Consider the following 19133-nt stretch of genomic DNA (forward strand, 5'->3'; position numbering starts at 1 on the left):
TTTCGTGCCACGGACGACGACGCACGTCAGCTTTTTTGCTATAATGGAACCTATTATGATTTCGCGTTCATAAACATGGAATCAGGTCTTGAAAGCTATTCGAAAGGAAGTGCATGATTTGACTCTGAACCGTCATCGTGATAAGCCAGCATTATCTGCGGCAACATCGAAGCTGGCGGGTGGCAAAACGAGCGCCGCTGGTAAGATAAAACAAATGGTTGGTTGGTTTATGGGGTTTAACGTCCCGAAGCGACTAAGGCTATGAGAGACTCCGTAGCTCCGGAAATTTCGACCACCTGGGGTTCTTTAACGTGCACTGACATTGCACAGTACACGGGTCTGGAGAATTTCGCCTGCATAGAAATTCGACCGCCGCGGCCGGGATCGAACCCGCGTCTTTCGGGTCAGCAGCCGAGCACCATAACCACTGAGCCACCGCGGCGGACATAATGAACGGACATAAACGTTAAACGTGGGAATAGATGTAAACAAACTTCTTCGTAACTGATTTCAGCTGGTAACTGAATGACATCACAACAGCAAACAATATCAATCGGGAAAGCCATCGAAGCCAGGCTCGCCAAGGAAAGAGTGAGAGTTTCGAGGGTCCGGACCCCGGTTCACATTTCGTGCAACGCCAGTAAAGCAGCCCGGTTCACGCGAGCCGAGCCGCGCGGCCATCACTCTGAACAATCCGTAAACGCCGCACATTACTTCTTCACTGTGCGCTCGCAAAAGAAGAGCGAACAGTTGCTGCAGGTACTGTGTTCCACGATATGTGAACACCTTTTTTCACATAACAGCACAATTACACACTGCAGAGCGCTACTGCTGAAAACTGATCTTAGATCCGTGCGGCTTTGCGACAAGATCCCCCCGCCATCTATAGAGTGGTGTCAGGCATGCGAGTAATATATACCGATCACATTCATAACTGCTCAGACGGACAGTTAGGCGAAAGAACTGTATGCCTGAAACCTTCTTAGCTGTACAGAGATTCGTTCTGGCCTGCGGTTCGAACCAGACACCACCGCCCCACCGCGGCAGTATTTCTGGTAAATACAAGTTAACCAGAGGTCAGCTATACAAGGACGAGGCCAAATCAAACAACAGTTACAAACACGAATAATGTTACTCCAATATATTTAATCGTCTTCGCACGGCCTGGTCTAGTTACATGTGCTGAATCCGCGCCTCAGGGGTGTAAGACGTGCACAGAGGACCGATACAACAGTTGTATCCAACTGATCATTCTTTGGTTCTCTATTCTATTGAACAGACTTCCGCGGGTCATTTAATAGTTTTCACTGCATAGTACCTAACGCACTGATCGCTTTTGTCACTGTACAAGTCACTGTACAAAACTTCGGAGAAGTGTCGCGACTACCAGAAGAGCTCTCAAAGGACTCTGGTACACGTTTAGAACCAGTAAAAACCGTATTCACTCGCGTAATAGCAGCTTTTTGCTTTTTGACAAAAAAAAAATTGTGCTAATTTGGGAGACGGGTTTCTTACGCAAGGTAATATTTACAACACTGCGTTTTTGTTTTGTTCACAGTTTAATGATTAATGCAGGGGGTGCGTCTATTACATGAGTAAATGCGATACGTACAGGGTCGATCACACTTAGAGGGAACACGGCTCCGCGTGGCCACGTACCTGCGGAATGCGACTGCATCTAACCTGGACATGAACCAATGCAGAGTGGCGCACGAGAAGAGGGACCTCGAAGTGGTGCTTCGTGTCATCTGCCCCTTTGCACGGTTTTGCTACCGGCTTGGTTGCAATGATGCTCCGTGTTTGGGTAGCCACACGGAGCCGTGTTCCCTCGAAGTGCGATTGACCCTGTACCTTTAGCCACTAACAAACGTCTACAGCAGTGTCACCGCACTGCGCGGCACTCACCTCGGCCTTGCTGACGGGCGCCACGTTCCCCTTGCGTGGTTGGGACGAGTCCCTGGGCAGCTCGCAGCGCTGGTCGTCCAGCCGGCTGTTCTGCAGCTTGTTGAGCAGATCGAACAGGTCGCTGGACTGCGAACGCAGAGAACGCGCGGCTTGCACGGCGGCCGCGCGGAACCTGCCCCGGGCACGCATCCTCGGCGGCTCCTTCTCCTCTATCACGAGGAACTATGCACTACACCTTATCGACGCCTCCTCTCCGGGAAAATAAAAATAGAAAGAAAAAGGAAAGAACGAGTCTCTTCCGAAGAGGCCCACCGACGGCCTCCGCTGGCGGAAATGGCAGCTGCCACAATCCCTTGACAGGAGGCGGCGCCGCGATGATTGCGCCTGTATCACTGAGCGTCCACTAACTATCGGCGACAGAAAGCAGCGGCTGGAAAATACTTAGTGCGCTAAATCGTGTACAGCTTTGCTTGTTTCCTGTCCGGCCACGAAATGGACGACGACAATCTGAGCGACGGAAGCAGCTACGTCATGCGTGTATCTCGCACATGTATACTGGAGTGCTTTTCGCAGATCACGAAAATGTTCACTTGGTTTCCGCTCACTTGCTGCTTTTCGCAAGTTATGGTTGTTAGTTTGGCCCACCGACTCACGCCGATGACTGAACTCGATACACTTCTCTGGTCCGCCCTCGCTCAGGTTTCTTCGCTACAAACACAGTGACGAAGGATGCAGTTCTTTCCCGAACGAAACCATTGTGCAGTCATAAAGAAACATCCGGGGTCTTGGGCACTAGCGAATCATCAAAGGGTCTCACAGGGTTGCGTATTGCGGTAACGTGCAAAAAAAAAAAAAAAAAAAACGCAGGAGGCTTTGGTGAAGTACACCACAGTGAATCCAATCGCAGCGGAAGTTCCTACAGGTTTAACAGAGACTAAGTATACCGCTACGCTTCAGGCCGGCGAGCACAGCACAAGTTGCAAGATGCCAACGTTGCAGCGGTTGTAGACGCCGCCTCTGCTCCTGCTGTTGCTGTTGTTGACCGCCGTCGAGTACGGTGCATTTGTTGTGGTTCGAATACGCACATAAGTGACGTTCTTGCACAAGCGAGCTTCTCTTCAGTCGGCGTGTCCGGAAATTTCCATAACAAAACAGAGGGAGGTAGAGAGAGAGACAACGATGAGACACGACTAGGCCTAAAACGCGGCTTCGCGCACACTCGGACGGCGAGAGACGGACGTCGTCTCAGAACGTCGAGACGGGCAGCGGCCTTTCCAATAGAGCAGCGCACTTTCAAATGCGACTCGCGTATAGGTTGACGCGTTCGGAGCGACACCTGCTTGTTTCTTTCACGGAGGAAAAAAAAAACAGCGGACAGAAAAGAGACCGAAAATTATCGTTTGTGTATATTTGTGGTCCTTTTTTCGCGTTTCCTCTTTTATTTCGGACAGCGTCGAGGCCTTCTGTATGGAGTAGCACGCGTCTGTTATCGAAGTTTTTGCATAAACGTTCTGGACAACACGTGTCGCCGAAGAGCGATGTATCATCTGCTGTCCTCTCCCCGCGATCGCCAAGCTGACCGTCCACGCCGCTTTCGATACGAGCGACGGCTGTGACGTCAAACGGCGCCTGACCGCGGCCCTGTGTTGCATCGAGCGAGGGAAGGAGAGAAAAAAAAAAGAAGAAAAGGAGACAAAAGAAAAGAAAGAGTGAAGAAGAGAAGGTGAAAAAGAATAGAGAGAGAAAAATATATGCAAACGGAACGCGTAGTTCTTTGCTCGCCGTTCCATCTGCTAACAGTGCTTTTGTTTGTCTTTGAGATGCTGGCCAATAACTGCGATTTATTATAGAGGCAGCATTACAAACGTAGACTTCCGAAAGTACAGCGACCTCATCACCTAATGCGCAGTGAAATCACATAGCGTTAAAAAAAGCCATAGAAGTACGTATGCACTGTGCTTTAGACTTGCACCACGGCTTACTGAGCATTAGAGAAACTTCCATTAAAGTTTACTTAGACAAGGATCGAGTCTCGATGAGGCCGCGTTCCCGACAAATAAGTTCGAGAACGTTATTTTAGACGCGACGTTCAGCGATATTACATGTTTGTTGTTCTCCGAACAACCACTGACTGGAATGTACTTTCGCCAAGACGCCCAGCGCTGCTAAAATGCGTTACCATAGTTGCGTTACCATAATTGTTGCTCATTGTATTTTTTTTCAAGGCCATCTACGTACATGCTGTAATGCATCAATGGATGGTGCAGGTATGAAAAAGATGAACAAATTTTTCTTACACATCAGTTTATAACTACCCGCAGGCGCCATGGGAGTGTCTTTAAGCAGTAGCGGGTGTAGACGGTGCCGGTAATTACTTCCTACAGATAAATAACGGAAATAAAAGCAGAGAAAAAGAGGGGAGGACAAGAAGTATCTCAAAAACTATACGCAGATAGAAATACGAAAATGGCAAAACGGCCAAGTTGCGCTCACTCCATCGCTTCATACGTATACGAAAAGCCGGTGCTACGAGGGAGCGTAGTGTGACGTCATAAAGACTAGTCATCGAAATGACGTCTTCCGCCCATGCTGACGCCATCTGGTCTTTTTTGTTGTTGTTGCTAAACCACACTACGCGAGTCGCCGAGCCATTTCGCGGAGATGATGAAAGGCCATACTGCGCATGCGCGAGGAGCAGCGACGTCACACGGCGCACAGCTGGCGTGCCGCCGCCGTCGCTGCGCGGGTGACTCAGAGGTGCCGCCGCCGCGCTTGCCAGTTGCGCATGCGCAGTAGCGGCGCATAGCTAGCGTGCCGGGGCCGCCGCCACTGCCACGCGCTCTCCATCGCCTCTCTCTCTCTCCTCGTTGTTTTCGCAATCCTCCAGGTTTAACCAGAGCTAAACCACTGGCAATTTTTAACCGAGGTTTCAACTTCCTCTGTCTGCTACCGTCAGGACCTGCGGCGTCCCTTTTAAAAGCCTCCTTTCATTGCGAACTGCATCAGGTTGCTATGCTTTGCAGTCGGAATATACTTCCGTTGACAAGAGTAAACATTTCATGTTTTTAGCGATCGAAATCTACTCCGGAACTTGGGCAGAATACCTTTCCCCCTAAAAGGTGCGCGCTAGAGGACAGCTTACCCCTTATTACTCCCACCTAAATGGGTTTATTCTTGTTGAGATTGTAGCAGTAAGCAACCACGCCGAACTCAAATAGAATTGGTGGCCATTTTCGTGCTATATGCAGTTCGTTTCCAGATTTGAGTGACGGAACTCGTTAATCGTTAAGGCTCTTGACACAGGCACGCCACTGTGAAAGAAAAAGTTACGATAGGTTCATATAAGTGCACGGCCGCTGGTAAATTTCGAGCCAGTTGAGTTTATTTTTAAAGTGCTAAATGTCACTACGGGGCCATTTCCGGATTTCGCCTCCATTGAAATGCGCCTGTCGAGGGCGGAATAATTCCTGAACCTGTGTCTAAAGCCGCAGGCCATAGCCACTCTGCCACCGAGGCTAGTGCCAAGAATAAGACTCAAAGGAAAGGTTGTAGTCCGGCATTTCACTCTCGATTTTTCTGCAGAGTTGTCGAAATCAACGTCCAAGGTGACTAACACATTTTGCCTTTTCTCCTGCCCCGTTGCCATTCAGTCCTCTCTTTTCCCATACCCTTTACCCCCAATGTGGCCGGCTTGGCTAGCCTCGGATCGGCTTAAGGACCAGTTGGCCTTTGTTACCCTGGCCCAAGACATTCCCGACGCTTAATACTGCGTTAAAATAAAGTTCTCTCTCTTCTCTATTCTAACCGGATGATTTTGTATCCGACATACTCCGCAGTCGACCGTTTAATGATAGAGTCTAAACCAGGTACCCAAACAGAGCATGTAATTGGCCCAATATTGGAAACGCATTGGCAAAGGCTGGTGCTCCAAAGGACCAGTGTAAAACCATTCATTTGCAATACTGGGACTATTACATGTGCTGCCCGGGTACGCATAAAAAAGGCGGCGTGCCAAAAGCGACACGGATCAAAGTTCGACGTCCCTCCCGTTTGCAAGGAACTACCTTGGGCCCCTGCAGAAAAAAAAAACCTAAAAAAAGTTTTTTGGCTACGCGCCTTGTACAGACAGAAATTACAGCACAAGGAAGCATTTACTTGAGCCATATTTCTTGTTGTGACGTGTTTGCGGGCCTCTCCAAGCGCTACCACAGCCGCCATTGAGTTATGGATCTACACCTTGGGAAAGCATGGTTCGGAAATTGCATCGATCCGCACTCAAAGCTGAGAGAGAGAGAGAGAGAGTAACGCACGTGGACGGCAGCGTGTCCTTCGGGAATCGATTACCGAAAGTAAACATGTAGGTTACTCCTAAGTGCATGAAAAAGAGTAACCTAGCTCTCTTCCACATGTGCGAGCACTTGAGCGTGGGAAAGCTCAGCATATTTGGGAAACCGTCGGACAATCTGTGCAGTTATTTACCTTACTGGGCATTATAATGAGTCTGTCAAGGGCATGAAACGTCATAGCTACCCAGCAAATGCTGTTTTTTGGTACCTTACAGATAAACCAAAAACAAAAAAAAAAACGTGAGTGCGAAATACGGAGGTAGAAGGGAAAACGAAATGAAGTGAGCCAATGGCTACCGACGACAGAACTCGCAACAAGCGACCGGGACTTGAATAGAACAAAATGTATACGGAATTTCGAAAATAACGAGCCAACTGTGGTGATAGTATCTTCGAAAAACATTACGCTTTGCAGAGCTCTCCCGTCAAAAAGCTGATTCAGCAGGTAACTGCTTTCTGTTCGTGCGCATAAGACTGCTTCAGATTAGTATAATCGACAAGGACAAACGACGAGGAATATGCCGCAGTGACACGAATTTCAGCACCAATTTTCTTTTCCCATACCATACAAACCCTGCAAACGAAAGAGAGAGAAACTGTGGCGAATAAAAATAGTTTTCAATCGAAAAATATTTATAATAGGCGCAATTATTTTCTTTTCCGGATATGGCTGGAATAGCGAAGCTCTTGAGCTCGCGTTAACGCAATAATCGCATATGCTGGGGCACGGGTACGCAGTTCGGGCGTGAAAGCGACCAAACAACAGCGTCGTCGCCGGGGCAACAAAGAAGGCGACTTGCGGCACTTGACTCCATCACTAGCTGCTACCAGCGCTTCCGCTTACCTTCCCGACATCTTCTTCCACCGATCTCTTCCGGAAGCAGTCATCTTCTAAAGGTCGAGCCATTGTGTCTGCGGAAAACAAGAAAACAAAAAAAAAAACAGCGTTCAGTTAAAATTTCACCGAAAAATAAAAAAAAAGACAACACTAGGAAAATTTCCGCTGTTACTCATACGTATTCTAGTGTCATTCCTAAAAAAATAGATAATAGCGAAAAGGCGGCAAGACTTACGCTCCACTTTGTGCATCTAGTTTGCCTTGAATTCTGTTCTATGGGTGCATAATCCTTTGGTCGTGAGCCATTTCACTTTTACACTGCACGCACAAGCCGGAACCGCAAGAGAAAAATGTTCAGCATTTTCGTCTTTAGCTGTAGTTAGTAACTACAGGTTTATGCAACCTTACGGAAATTGCTCTGCGAAGTTTATATCCACAGCTAACAAACTGATGTCGCTCTGCATGCCAGAGAAGGCGTGTGCAGAAGTGTTCAACTTTATGTCCGGCTAGAATAACAAGGAAAATCGAAAGCCCTTACGTGCGAGCAAACTAACACCACAGGGCTCTCTTATGGCGTCGTCACATGGCATCTAACTCGTCCGCCATCGAGTACATGGCGGGTGAGTTTTTCCTCCTCCCAGGATCCACTCTGACTCCATATAAGATAGCAGAGTTGCCATTCTACGCATGATTATGCGTGTTGGTCGAGTCGATCTTCTCCTTATAATTTCAAGCAAAATACCCCTGACTCGTATTTGCCTTCCACGTCCATGCTGCTGTCTTCCTGTCCCCTAATGTCCCCCCTATCACTTTCCATTCCATCGCTCGCCGCACTCTTCTAAGCCTCGCTTCCATACAGCCTAGCATTTCTAACCAAGGGCATAAGCTCGAGCGAAAACACATACACACACACCCAGACCTGCACTTTTCAAAGCGAGCGGTCGCGTCGGACTCGAAGGTTAAGTCTTCGCCCGCTGCGTTCATCGCGGGTTGTTCCAGACGTCACGCCCAAGAACCGTGACGTTTAGCGCCGCAGTGCGCCGGCGTGGGCGGCAGAAATAAGCGGGCCGACTACTTGCGCCGTTTTGTTTGCCCGTAGATATGTAAGCGCGGAGTTCTGCGCGGCGCACCGTCCGTTGCGGGCATTTGAGCCACGCGGAAAGGAGACAGGGGTGGAGAAGGAGAACGAGGAGGAAGGGGGGGGGGGGGGGGGCGCATCCAGTGACATGTTATTTTGCACGCCCGAGGAGTCGCGCGAAGGCGACGCCTCCACCGCGAGCCGACGTGCTGGGATAAACGGAGATCCCGTGCGCAGTTTCGAGACGAGCCAAGCGATACACAGCCCGACAATTCGCGGGCAGGCTCGTTGCAACCCGTACTACATGTCAGACGGGCAGATAACTCCGCAATTTCGGGGTCACGCTTGTTATTCTAAAAAAGGGGCTTTAGGTACGCTGCCAAAGAGTAAGGGGGAACGTGTGTGGCACCCAGCACGGACGGGCTTAACTTGGAGGCAAGAAATCTCCTGAGGTAGACAGATGGCACATGAAAAGGTCACGCCAGCAACGCCCACAACGGTTCAAGCCATCATTTCAAACCGCACTAAGAGAAATGGAGGAAATACCTCCGCAAGAGAGAAGTAAATGAAGAGGGAAAGAAATAAAGAAAGAAAGAAAAGAAGAAAGGAAGAAAGAAGGAAAGAAAGAAAGAACGAAAAAAAGGAAGGAAGGAAGGAAGAATGAAAGAAAGAAAGAAAGAAAGGAAGGAAGGAAGGAAGGAAGGAAGGAAGGAAGGAAGGAAGGAAGGAAGGAAGGAAGGAAGGAAGGAAGGAAGGAACAGAAAGGAGGAAAGAAAGAGGCAGGAGAAAGAGCCCTGGAACGAACGAAAGAAGGAACGCAACCTTACGGACATTACGCTAATCTTTTCTTCCCCCTTCGTCAATTAGAGAGAGAGGAAAGATCAGTACTACCGCTGCCCTCCTGGCCGCGCCATCTTCTCTGCGCTTTTTAAATGGATTACGCCGACGAAGCCTCCTCAATCGTGAGATCAAAGACACCCGCCGAGTACCTTTAATCTGTTTTGCCCGAACGATCCAGGATGAAACCCGGTGACCTGACTACTACTCGCTCTTGTCGAGCCATAAGCGCAAGCAGGTCACTCATATAAGATCGCGCGGGCATTCTACAAAGAGCCGCTCTCTATGTACTTAACGCTCCCTCCCTCTCTCTCTCGGGAGGTGCCGCGCTCGCTGGAGCGTGACAAACTGGCAGGCAGGCAGGCAGGTAGGTCAGGATCGAGACCTTTCGCGCCGGCGCCTATCCGCGCGCTGCTCTGACCTGCCATGGAGCAGGATTCATGGGTGACGGCCTGGCGGCGGCTCGTTGCAAGGGCAGCGCACTCTCTTCGAGCCGTCGTTGTCCCACGCCCTGCGGATTAGTCCCGGCCGCTTTTGTTCCGGGCAGCACCGAGCGCTGCTGCTGCTGCTCCGTTGGTCGACGTCACGGGCGTCGGCATGCCCAGCGGTGCAGCCGCCCCCGCAAGGGCACCGAGCACGCAGCGGCGGCGGCGGCGGCTTCAGGCCCAGCTGACGCAGCTGCGCGACGCCCCGTTTCTGCTCTTGTCGACGGCTGCTTCTCTCGGGGCACGAGTACACACTCTCTCTCTCTTCGCCCTCTCACCCACTCTCCTCTCCTCCGGGCCGCTTCGCGCGTGGGAACGCGAGCAGGAAGATGATGCGCGCGCGGACGCAGTCACCGACGTGTACCGTGCCTGCCGCTGCCGCTCGGGTGGAAGCGGGGCTTGCAGCCGTTCGAAGAGCCTGCGAGAAAAACGAAAAGGCAGAACCGGGTGAGGCGAATTGAGTCAAAGATTGACTGTACTCTCAATATAAATGAACATCAGGAATAGCAATGTGGGAGAGTAGTCGAAATTATCAAACTTCTTTTTCGAACACATGCGCTGTAGTTATATACAGCCGGATAGAGTTGATTGGTTTGGTTTGGTTTATGGGGTTTAACGTCCCAAAGCGACTAAGGCTATGAGAGACGCCGTAGTGGAGGGCTCCGGAAATTTCGACCACCTGGGGTTCTTTAACGTGCACTGACATCGCACAGTACACGGGCCTCTAGAATTTCTCCTCCAAAGAAATTCAACCGCCGCGGCCGGGATCGAACCCGCGTCTTTCGGGTCAGCAGCCGAGCACCATAACCACTGAGCCACCACGGCGGCGTGGATAGAGTTGAACAAGGCGATCGAGTGGGAGGGATGGATAATGAAATATACGTGGTGCGGTCAGCGTTCGCAAATTCTGCTGATCACTTCGCCAATACTGTTGTTGCGTCTCGACTCGGCGGATCTTGCTGGCAAGGCTCATAACGTAAAATATACGGGGATCGCAGTCTGAAGTTCTAACGCGGTTACGGCGACACATGAGTATCGGAGTAGGATATCCGTAAAGTATACTTGAACTAAATCCACTCTTCCTTCCTGCACCATTTCATTGAGTGGCGGGACGTGAGCAGATAATACTCTTTAAATTACAGTGCTGCTGTACATAGTCTCTCAGCTGCTCATAAAATGCTGAACAATATCTGAACTCACATATCCTTACTTTTCAAGAAAGAAAACATTCTTCTCTTGACCGCCATCAGTACCAATGTAGTAAAGTTTCTTCTAGCATTGCTAAGCAGTATATTCGTTCAAACGACCCGTACGCTTTTTTTTTTTTCAAGCCTCTCCGTTGAACGAATCAAAACACTCCAGAATCCGTCCTCAAAGGTGGCGCTGTCACGAAGCCTTGGAATAGAGAATGAACAACGATGCCTCCTCATCGTTTTCGAGGCTGAGACAATGCGATCTTGAAAGGTTCAGCGCTTTTCTCAGTTCTTCAAACCCGGCCTCGCATTTCTTTCACTGGCAGACATCCTGCAAAACTCGCGGATAACCAAGTAACATTATTTATTTATTTAATTATTTAAATACCCTAAAGGCCCAAGTGGGCATTACATGGGGGGGGGGGGGGGGGGGAGGGGCATGAAAAAAACAATACAGAGTACTTGCACACAGTATTTAACAAATACAACAAATAAATATACATACAAATTGTAGGTACACAGCACTGAAGCCGCTGAAGGATACATACGTTGAGCGTATAAGACAATTCTTCGACAATGCTGAAAATATGCTGGAAATATCACGGTGAGTTTTGTAGACCAAGGTGCGCTGAAAGTTTTCTTTGGAAACGTGATAACTCAGTTTCAGCAACTATGTCAGCCGGTAACGAGTTCCACTCTGCCATAGATAATAGTAAGGGTGACATTTGACAGGGTGACATGCGAAGATGGGTTGCACTTTGTGGGAATGATCAGACCGGGATGAAATATGGTGGGCAGGGGCGATGCGATCAGGGCAGTAATCGTAGTACAAATAATGAAAGAACGATAAACGAGAGAGCTTGCGTCGAGTGATAAGGTCGGCAATATTGATAGTTTGCCTGAGTAATGACACACTTCCATACGGTGAATATGAAGAAAGGATGAACCTCACAGCTTTATTTTGCACAGATTCAAGACGGTTAATTAATGAAACGCTGCTTGGACTCCATATTAAATACGTAGTGAACGACGTAGTGAACGGCTATATTAAATAATACGTAGTGAACGGCTCAGGCATAACCCAGGGGCGGATTTATGGGTCTCTCTCGGAGGGGGCGACTGGAGCAGGGTCTCATTTGAACCATGTATTTCTTCGACTTTTTCCGTCATAAAATGGGGTTCAACATTGTTGCTCACTTGGGGTGAGGGGAGGAAGCTTGAGCCATAGCAAGAATGGGCAGCACGTACCGAAGGCAAACCGGAGAGCGACGCATTCAGAGCACGTACGCAAGCAATGAGCGGAACAGGGCTGCAGCTGACGGGGCACGCCTTGCCGTTTGCCGCAACAGCGGATGCTGATTGTGCTCTGCTTATGCAATCACCGCAGCGATTCGCGTGGAGTGGCCGCTTTAGCGGCAAAGTGCCCTCCGGCTGAATCATTCCTCTATGCCACCACGCGGTCGCGTGTTATGTCAAGAAGAACGAATTTGTTTTGTTTTTGTTATTGATAAACAGAGATGCGACTCAATGCTCTTTTGCATGCAGCATCCGTAGGGTCTATTATCTCTTATCCGTGCTTTCACGCTGTGAAGAGGAGCAGTCTTTAGCTGTAGCCAAACACCCCCGCTAAAACAAGCGTGGATTTAGCGGCTAGCCTACTCAATGGCTTACGAACAAAACTGTCCTCAAGAAGACAGGACGAAGGGTAGAAATACGACAGGACAGCCCCTGTCCTGCCGAGGCTCAACCCTGTATGTACCGTCCGTGTCACTCCCAGCAAACCAAAAACCTCTCAGAGACGTCTAGCTAGACGTCTCTGAGAGGTTTTTGGTTTGCTGGGCTGTGCCTCTTCTACTAAAAATTCGGCACACTTAGGACTGCTTACGTGTGAGAATGCGATAGCGTTAATGCGCTGAGTCATGCTACATTACAGAATGACTGAGTCATGACTATGACTACAAGGCACGACTATCCATACTTTGTACAAACTCTATAGACATTACGCTGCATTACTTATAAAGTGTTTAGTCATGCTACATTGCAGAACGATTAACAGTCATTACTATGGCTACGAGTCATGACTACACATACTTTGTACAAGCTCTATAGACCTTTATTGCGTTACTTGTAAAGTGCTCAGTCATGACACGTTGCAGAATGACTGTGACTTATGACTACGAGTCGTGTCTTTCATAGGTCATGGTACGTTACGGTTCATCATTCATGACTTACATGAGTTGTGAGATCGGACACCGGCGTATTGCATCATCCGAATTTTTTGCCATAGGCGGCGGTCGGCTTTTGTGTTAATGGGGCACACAATACCCCCTCATTAATAAACCCAGCACGTTATTTCGGCACAACGAGTGGCGCGATAGTACCGTCACGATTGAAGCATATCTCAAATAATAAAATAGAAAAGAAAAGAATGACAAGCAGAAGGGAAAAGGATTCACGTATGAGCAGCTGCCTAAGTATAGAGACGCGCGCACTGGCACGTACAACAGAAATCGGAGGAAAGGAGGGGGAAAAGGTGGTGAGGGAGGGGAACGGATAGTCGACGGCGAAGACGCCAGCATCAATCCGTCTCTCAGCGTTTCTCAGTGCGGGTAAGTGACGCGTACAGCCGGCAAGCTTAGCGGCGACACAGAGGAGAGAGCATCCTCGGCAGCAACGCGGTGATGCCGCTAATGCTGCTGCTGCCTGCCGGATGACATCCATCTGGCGTGGCAGAGCGCAGCTCCATCCGACCCCCGGCTTCTGCTCTCGGCCCAACCCCGCGCGCAGCGCCTCTGAAACGGCTTTTAGCCCCCTCGCCCCCTGCGCCGTGCAGCGCGTACAGACGCCGAAGCAGATGGAGAATGCGCGAAAAGCCAACCGACATGATTTGTGCTCCCTCCTCCCACCCCTCCCCTCACCCGGTACCCTTAGATATACACCACGGATGCAACGGTACGTACGACTTGGTAACAACTTGTATTACTTCTAGGCGCAGGAGCCCATTTCTGGGGGCGCCTATGAGCAGACACAGTTCCGTTATGCGCCTTTCCTTTTCTAACATCCTCCTCTTCCTCCTCCTTTCAAGAGGCGTAATGAGACGGTGTAAAGCCCCACCCGCTGCTGTGGCTGTTTGGTTAGAGTGCTCAGCTGCTGAGCCGGAGGACCCGGGTTCGAACCTGACCCCGGCGGCCGCGTTTCGATGGGGGCGAAACCCGAAAGGTGCCGCTGTGTCCGAGAGGGGATCGAACCAACTCCTCAGAAGGCCATGGAGACAAGGCCACCGCCCAAATGGCGCTCTTTTCGTGGGCTCAGGAAGTCGCCCCCATCTGGGGGCCACACCAAGCCCATTTGCCCTAGATCCCGACATTCTATGGCAATACAGTTGTCTCTCTCTCTCTGCTGTGCGATGTCAGTGCACGTATCCCAAGGTGGACGAAATTATTCGGGAGCCCTTCACTACGGCTCCTCTTTCTCTCTTTTATTGCGAAAGCAATACTAGTTGCACTTTCAGCCCGTCGCGTAGCGAGGCCGGTAGCTACCATATTAGCATATTGAACTGGATTGGATTGGATTGGATTGGATTGGATTAGATTAGATTAGATTAGATTAGATTGGATTGGATTGTATAACCGATGCATCACCACAAGTCTAACCACAAGCACCACCACCAGCTACACTAGCAGCTGAACCATGGCGTAGGTACGGATATTGCTTTCGCAATTACCGGGCTTAACCAAGCTAAGCCACAGCCATTTTTCCTTCTTTCACTCCCACTTTCCTCCCTTCCCTTACGGCCCAGTTCGGGTGTCCAGCGAGGTGAGGTAATTACTTCGGAATTTCCTCTGATACAAAAAAAATAAATAAAAATTAACGCTCAATGTAAAGCCCTCAAGCGCCTCAAAGCTGTCTCCTTGAAGAGCGCGCGTAGCATGCCAGAAAACAACGTTGGCTACTCGCGGCTTAAAGTCGAGACAGGAATGCGTGTGCAGAAAGAGCGGGGAAAGATGATGAGCCAGGGCACGTATACTAACACAAGGGACGCGTGGTCGAGAGGTTAAGAAGGGGTGAACTTGACCGCACCGATTACCGTGCTGCGTTAATGAGACAGGCGGTTAGCGAAAACACGGCTGAACGGCAGTGCGGTGATTCCGCAACGCATACTAGCTATAGGCCGCATGCGCGCGCTACAATGAACCGTTAATAAATGAAATGTCTAATGAGGAGGCCGCAATCAGTGCTCGGGCCGGCTTCGCTCCGCTGCAGGAAACAGGAGTCGGATTACACAGCTGAGGCCGCAGATACAACTCCAGCGCGTGCGGAAGTATAGCCCAAATCAGAAAGACGTGATTTGTAAGGGCCGGCGTATACGAGACATGTGGATGGCTATACCGGGTGTTTCAGCGAACGCTTTCAAAAATTTTCAGAAATAGGCTTTTTGGGATAAAAGTATAGCTTTTGCGGCATGGTATTGCCAGTGCTGGCAGACACCAGAAAACCCGTGAATCATTTTAGCTAGTAAGCTGGTTAACTAATTTCTAACAATTAAATTTTTAACGATTAGAGTTAGGCGCCTGGTTGCAATTAGAGATCTGTAGCGTGGTCGTTAGTAATAGCAATGACAGTTTTTAGAATTTCAAAACCGCGATTAGCCTCGGCGTTGTGGCTCGACAAAATTTGGCTTTTTCGACTAGTTACGTGCACTGGAGGGGTGGTTCTTCCTGCACGTTTTCAAAAGCGCATAGCCACTGCGGCTAGGGTAATTGCGTTTTCGAAATTCTAAAAACTAATATGTCCATTACTAACGACCGGCTACAAATGTCTAACTACAGCTAGGCGCGTAACTCAACTAGTTAAAAAGTTAATTATTAAAAATTAGTTACGCAGCCTATTACATAAGACGATTCACATGTTTTCTGGTGTCCGCCAACACTGGTAATACTATGCAACAAATATTTTTACTCCATAAAGCCTATTTCTGAAAATTTTTGAAAGTGTTCGCTGAAACATCCGGCGTAATGCGGACGTTGCAGGTCAGCAGGCCCACAGCTTTTCTTCCGAAAATTTTTACTTTTTTTTTTCGTGTCGCAGTTCGGTGTGAAACCAATCAATTGGAGATAGAGAATGACACATTCCAGCCTTTTGTTTTTCAGAATGTACAAGCGATTTCGTACGATGTGAACATCGTAGACGTCGGTTTAGTCGTACGCCGTACCCAGAAACTTCTCGGTATTCTAGTGCTGCTCAAAAAGGAGCAATGAAATATTTTGTTACGAGAAAGCAATAGCGCTGCAGTTGTCTCGACTCTCGCTTCTCGGAGGAGAACGAATGAAGGAGGGAGTGAGAGGAGGAATAGAAAGAGGAGAAAGAGAGTATCTGTGTGTGCGCCACTCGCGGTCACCGGGTCACAGTGTGAGTTCGAGAGCAGCGACAACTTTGGAGAGAAGGAGGAAAGGGCGGTGTGCGGTACAGCTGTAGTCAAAGATTTTTGACCCTGCATATTGTTCAATCATGCTTCGGAACCCGACTGTACCTGACGGCCACTTTGCGGAAGTTAACAATACTTGGCGCCACCTATTAGTTTTGAAGCCATGGCTACTGGTTCTACCCCTCAGCTTTATTTGTTTATCCACTATCATATATGTGTTTTATGCAGCTCTGAGCGGTTCGTTTGAATGCCGCAGGTGGCGCGACAACTCTGCTAGGCAGCCCACAATAAAGCCCGAGGTTTCGTCGACCGGGCAGTGGATGAGTCTGGCTCCCTGAATTTCACGAAGGACTCCATGATCACATATCATGATCTCACCAATCATTTTAAATTAGAGAGGAGAATTTTCCCCCCTCCAGACAAAAGACTTACTAAAGAACAAGAGGTTACGTGGCGTCGTCTACAGACGAGATCGATACGCACCCCATCACTCCTCGCGCACATTTATCCAGATCTTTACAACCCAAACTGCAAACACTGTGGCCAACGTGCTACCTACGATCACATCCTCTGGGACTGCAAAATAGAGCCACCTCCGGGTGATCTAGTTACAGCTCCTTCTCTCGAGCGGTGGGAGACCGTGCTGGCTAGCTCTGACCCCAGAACGCAAGTTTTGGCGGTGGAGTGGGCTGACAAAGTCGTCGAGGGCTATGTACTCTCGACCACTTAACGCGACCTCTTGCCAAGCTCTTCCCGGCGAATAAAATGTTTTACAATCAATCTGCTAACCTCTGAATCTCGCTGAAATCAAACCGCCAAATTCTGACAGACAAGCATATGCGGAGTTTCCCAAATGGTATAATTAACCAAAGAGCTGCGACTATTACCATTCTTTCATGCCGCGAGGCAGATAGGAAAGTCTAGGAATTTTTCTTCGATCACCAGACGAATACGAATACTAGGTCGGCGCGGCTTCTGACAAAAAAATAAAAAAAGAAAACGCACAGAGGCAATGATGCGTTCGGGTTTCACACCTCGTTAAGACAGGCACACCGACACGATTTAAGCCTCGAAACAAACGAACAACAGGCTGCACGTTGCGGTTAGATGTCACTCACTCAGCTCTCGTCAAATTTATTTTCGTGTCGCATTGACAGCCTCCGTTTGTTTCCCTGGCTGCAAAACCGCAGGCGAGCAATATTTAAAGCGATGGAGCCAGAACGCAAATTTGCCATTGTGGACGGCACGCTCGGGTACTACCACGCCCAGCCCTACGCACGCGCTGATTGGTCCCGACGCGGCACGTGACGGGGACGTGGCGCCATTAAAGTCCCTTTATGAGCTTTTCTAAAAAAAGCTAAGTACCGAAAACGTTTGCGGCGCCGCCGACGCACACTATTGGACAGCGCCCACTTCCGGTTGGGAACTAGTTCCGTTCAGCCATGTTCTTCCTAAGTCGTCCGGCTGCATAGTTTGACGGCGCTTGCACGCTACGTTTCTTCGTGAGGCGAGAAGCGCCCGGACTAACCTCCACTGATCGCAGTCGTGCAGAGCTGCATCTACGTTTTTCCAGATTACTGTAGATGATCCTGACCTGGTTGTCTCGAAGTTTCCTTGCCGGCTTTAAATTGAGCGATGCCGCGAGCGGCCGGCATTTCGTAGTTCGGCTACTGACGAGCACGTCTGTTGCTTACGGCGCCGCCGAGTGATTCAGTTGTTTTGCGGGCGCAAGTCAGCACAAATAAAGAGCTTCGTTTGCAAGTTTTGTTGCTGTCTTCCTGACCGCTGGACTGCCGTCACTACAACGTGACAGTATAGTTGTGCTGGCCACGGACATTCAGTGGAGGTGACTTTATATTTGTCGCTGTTTGCTGGAAGTCACTTTAGTTTATCGGGCTCTTTTTTTGTGTCCGCAGCAGCAGCCGAAATTCCGGGCTGTTGCACCTTCGGGTACTCAACCCAGTCAGGAAAAGGTCTGGCGTTGTTTTCAGTGCCGCTGGCGAAGAACGATATTGTGCGACAGAAAGCGTGGCTCCACAGGATTGGGAGAAAAAATTTCAAGCTGACGAATTCTAGCAAGTTATACGATGTAAGCTCAATTCCTGTTTTCCATCGTTGAGATTCGATGCTCTAGTAGCAAACTTTGGCTGGCGAGTCAGAATTGCTAAAGCTCCCAGCTCGCACTATGCTTGATGATTGTTTGATTACGCGCTGCTGTCCGCCTTTGTCATTTCGTAAACATGCATGTCAGTGCAAGTATGCGCGCGTATTTCAGCCTACGGCCCCACTCCGGCACCTACTGCAGCTGGTCCATTGAGATCAAGTAGCCAAAACCTTTTCGCTCAGTAATGCGCCCTGAAACCGTAACCTCTTGCGAAGTGTTCTGCGGTACGCCCTGCCAATTCTTTAATAGTACCGCGCGACCGTCGACCAGCCGGCTTGTCAGCGCCTGATGACAGCGCTGAGCGGCAAAACGAGCGAGAACCAGTGCATCTGAAACAAATGCGCTTATTCTCGCTTGATTCGCGCTCCGCGCCATGATAAGGCGTTGTCCAGTCGACGCTCGCGCGGTACTATTAAAGATTGGCGGTGTGTACATAACTCGCGCTCCAATTAGATGAATTTACATGTGTTCACACTCGCGCATAGCATGTCTGATTTATTGGAGTGTCTGCTGCACAAGTGCTCTACGTGCCAAAAGTTTGTGACGCGGGCGCAAAGGAATTTTATTGCTGTGCGAAACCAACGGTCAGTCTCAGTATCCAGTGCCCATAATATTCCTTTCATTCTATTCCCACCATAAAAGTAATCCGCGAGGCAGCACCGTAATTATTTCGTGCATACCGGCACCCCGCAGACATCGGCTTCCGTCTGTCCTAGAAATTCATGAAGGGACTTCAGTGTGTTCACCTGCACAGCTAGGTTTTTGTATTTTTCATCTTCATATATATTCCTAATACGACTACCCTTCTTTAAAGCTCCATTTTACTGAAGATCAATTCGAGCCCATAATTCTGAGGAAGCTT

The 19133-nt window shown here is 49.4% G+C and overlaps 1 protein-coding gene across 3 annotated transcripts in view; it reads right to left on the reverse strand.

Annotated features, from left to right (window-relative positions):
• Nucleotides 1–19133, reverse strand: part of RapGAP1 (Rap GTPase activating protein 1) — a 209558-nt gene that overhangs the window by 50165 nt on the left and 140260 nt on the right. For all 3 annotated transcript variants that reach the window (XM_089574188.1, XM_089574190.1, XM_089574189.1), the window contains exons 2-4: nt 9426–9907; nt 7096–7163; nt 1906–2031 (exon numbers count right to left, since the gene is read on the reverse strand). In XM_089574188.1, coding sequence (XP_089430314.1) covers nt 1906–2031; nt 7096–7163; nt 9426–9432 — 201 coding nt within the window. In that variant the 5' untranslated portion in view covers nt 9433–9907. The remainder of the gene's footprint in view (nt 1–1905; nt 2032–7095; nt 7164–9425; nt 9908–19133) is intronic.

Source organism: Amblyomma mixtum, chromosome 2 (genome assembly GCF_055824585.1).
Source record: "Amblyomma mixtum isolate Tamu chromosome 2, ASM5582458v1, whole genome shotgun sequence".
Taxonomy (NCBI): domain Eukaryota; kingdom Metazoa; phylum Arthropoda; class Arachnida; order Ixodida; family Ixodidae; genus Amblyomma; species Amblyomma mixtum.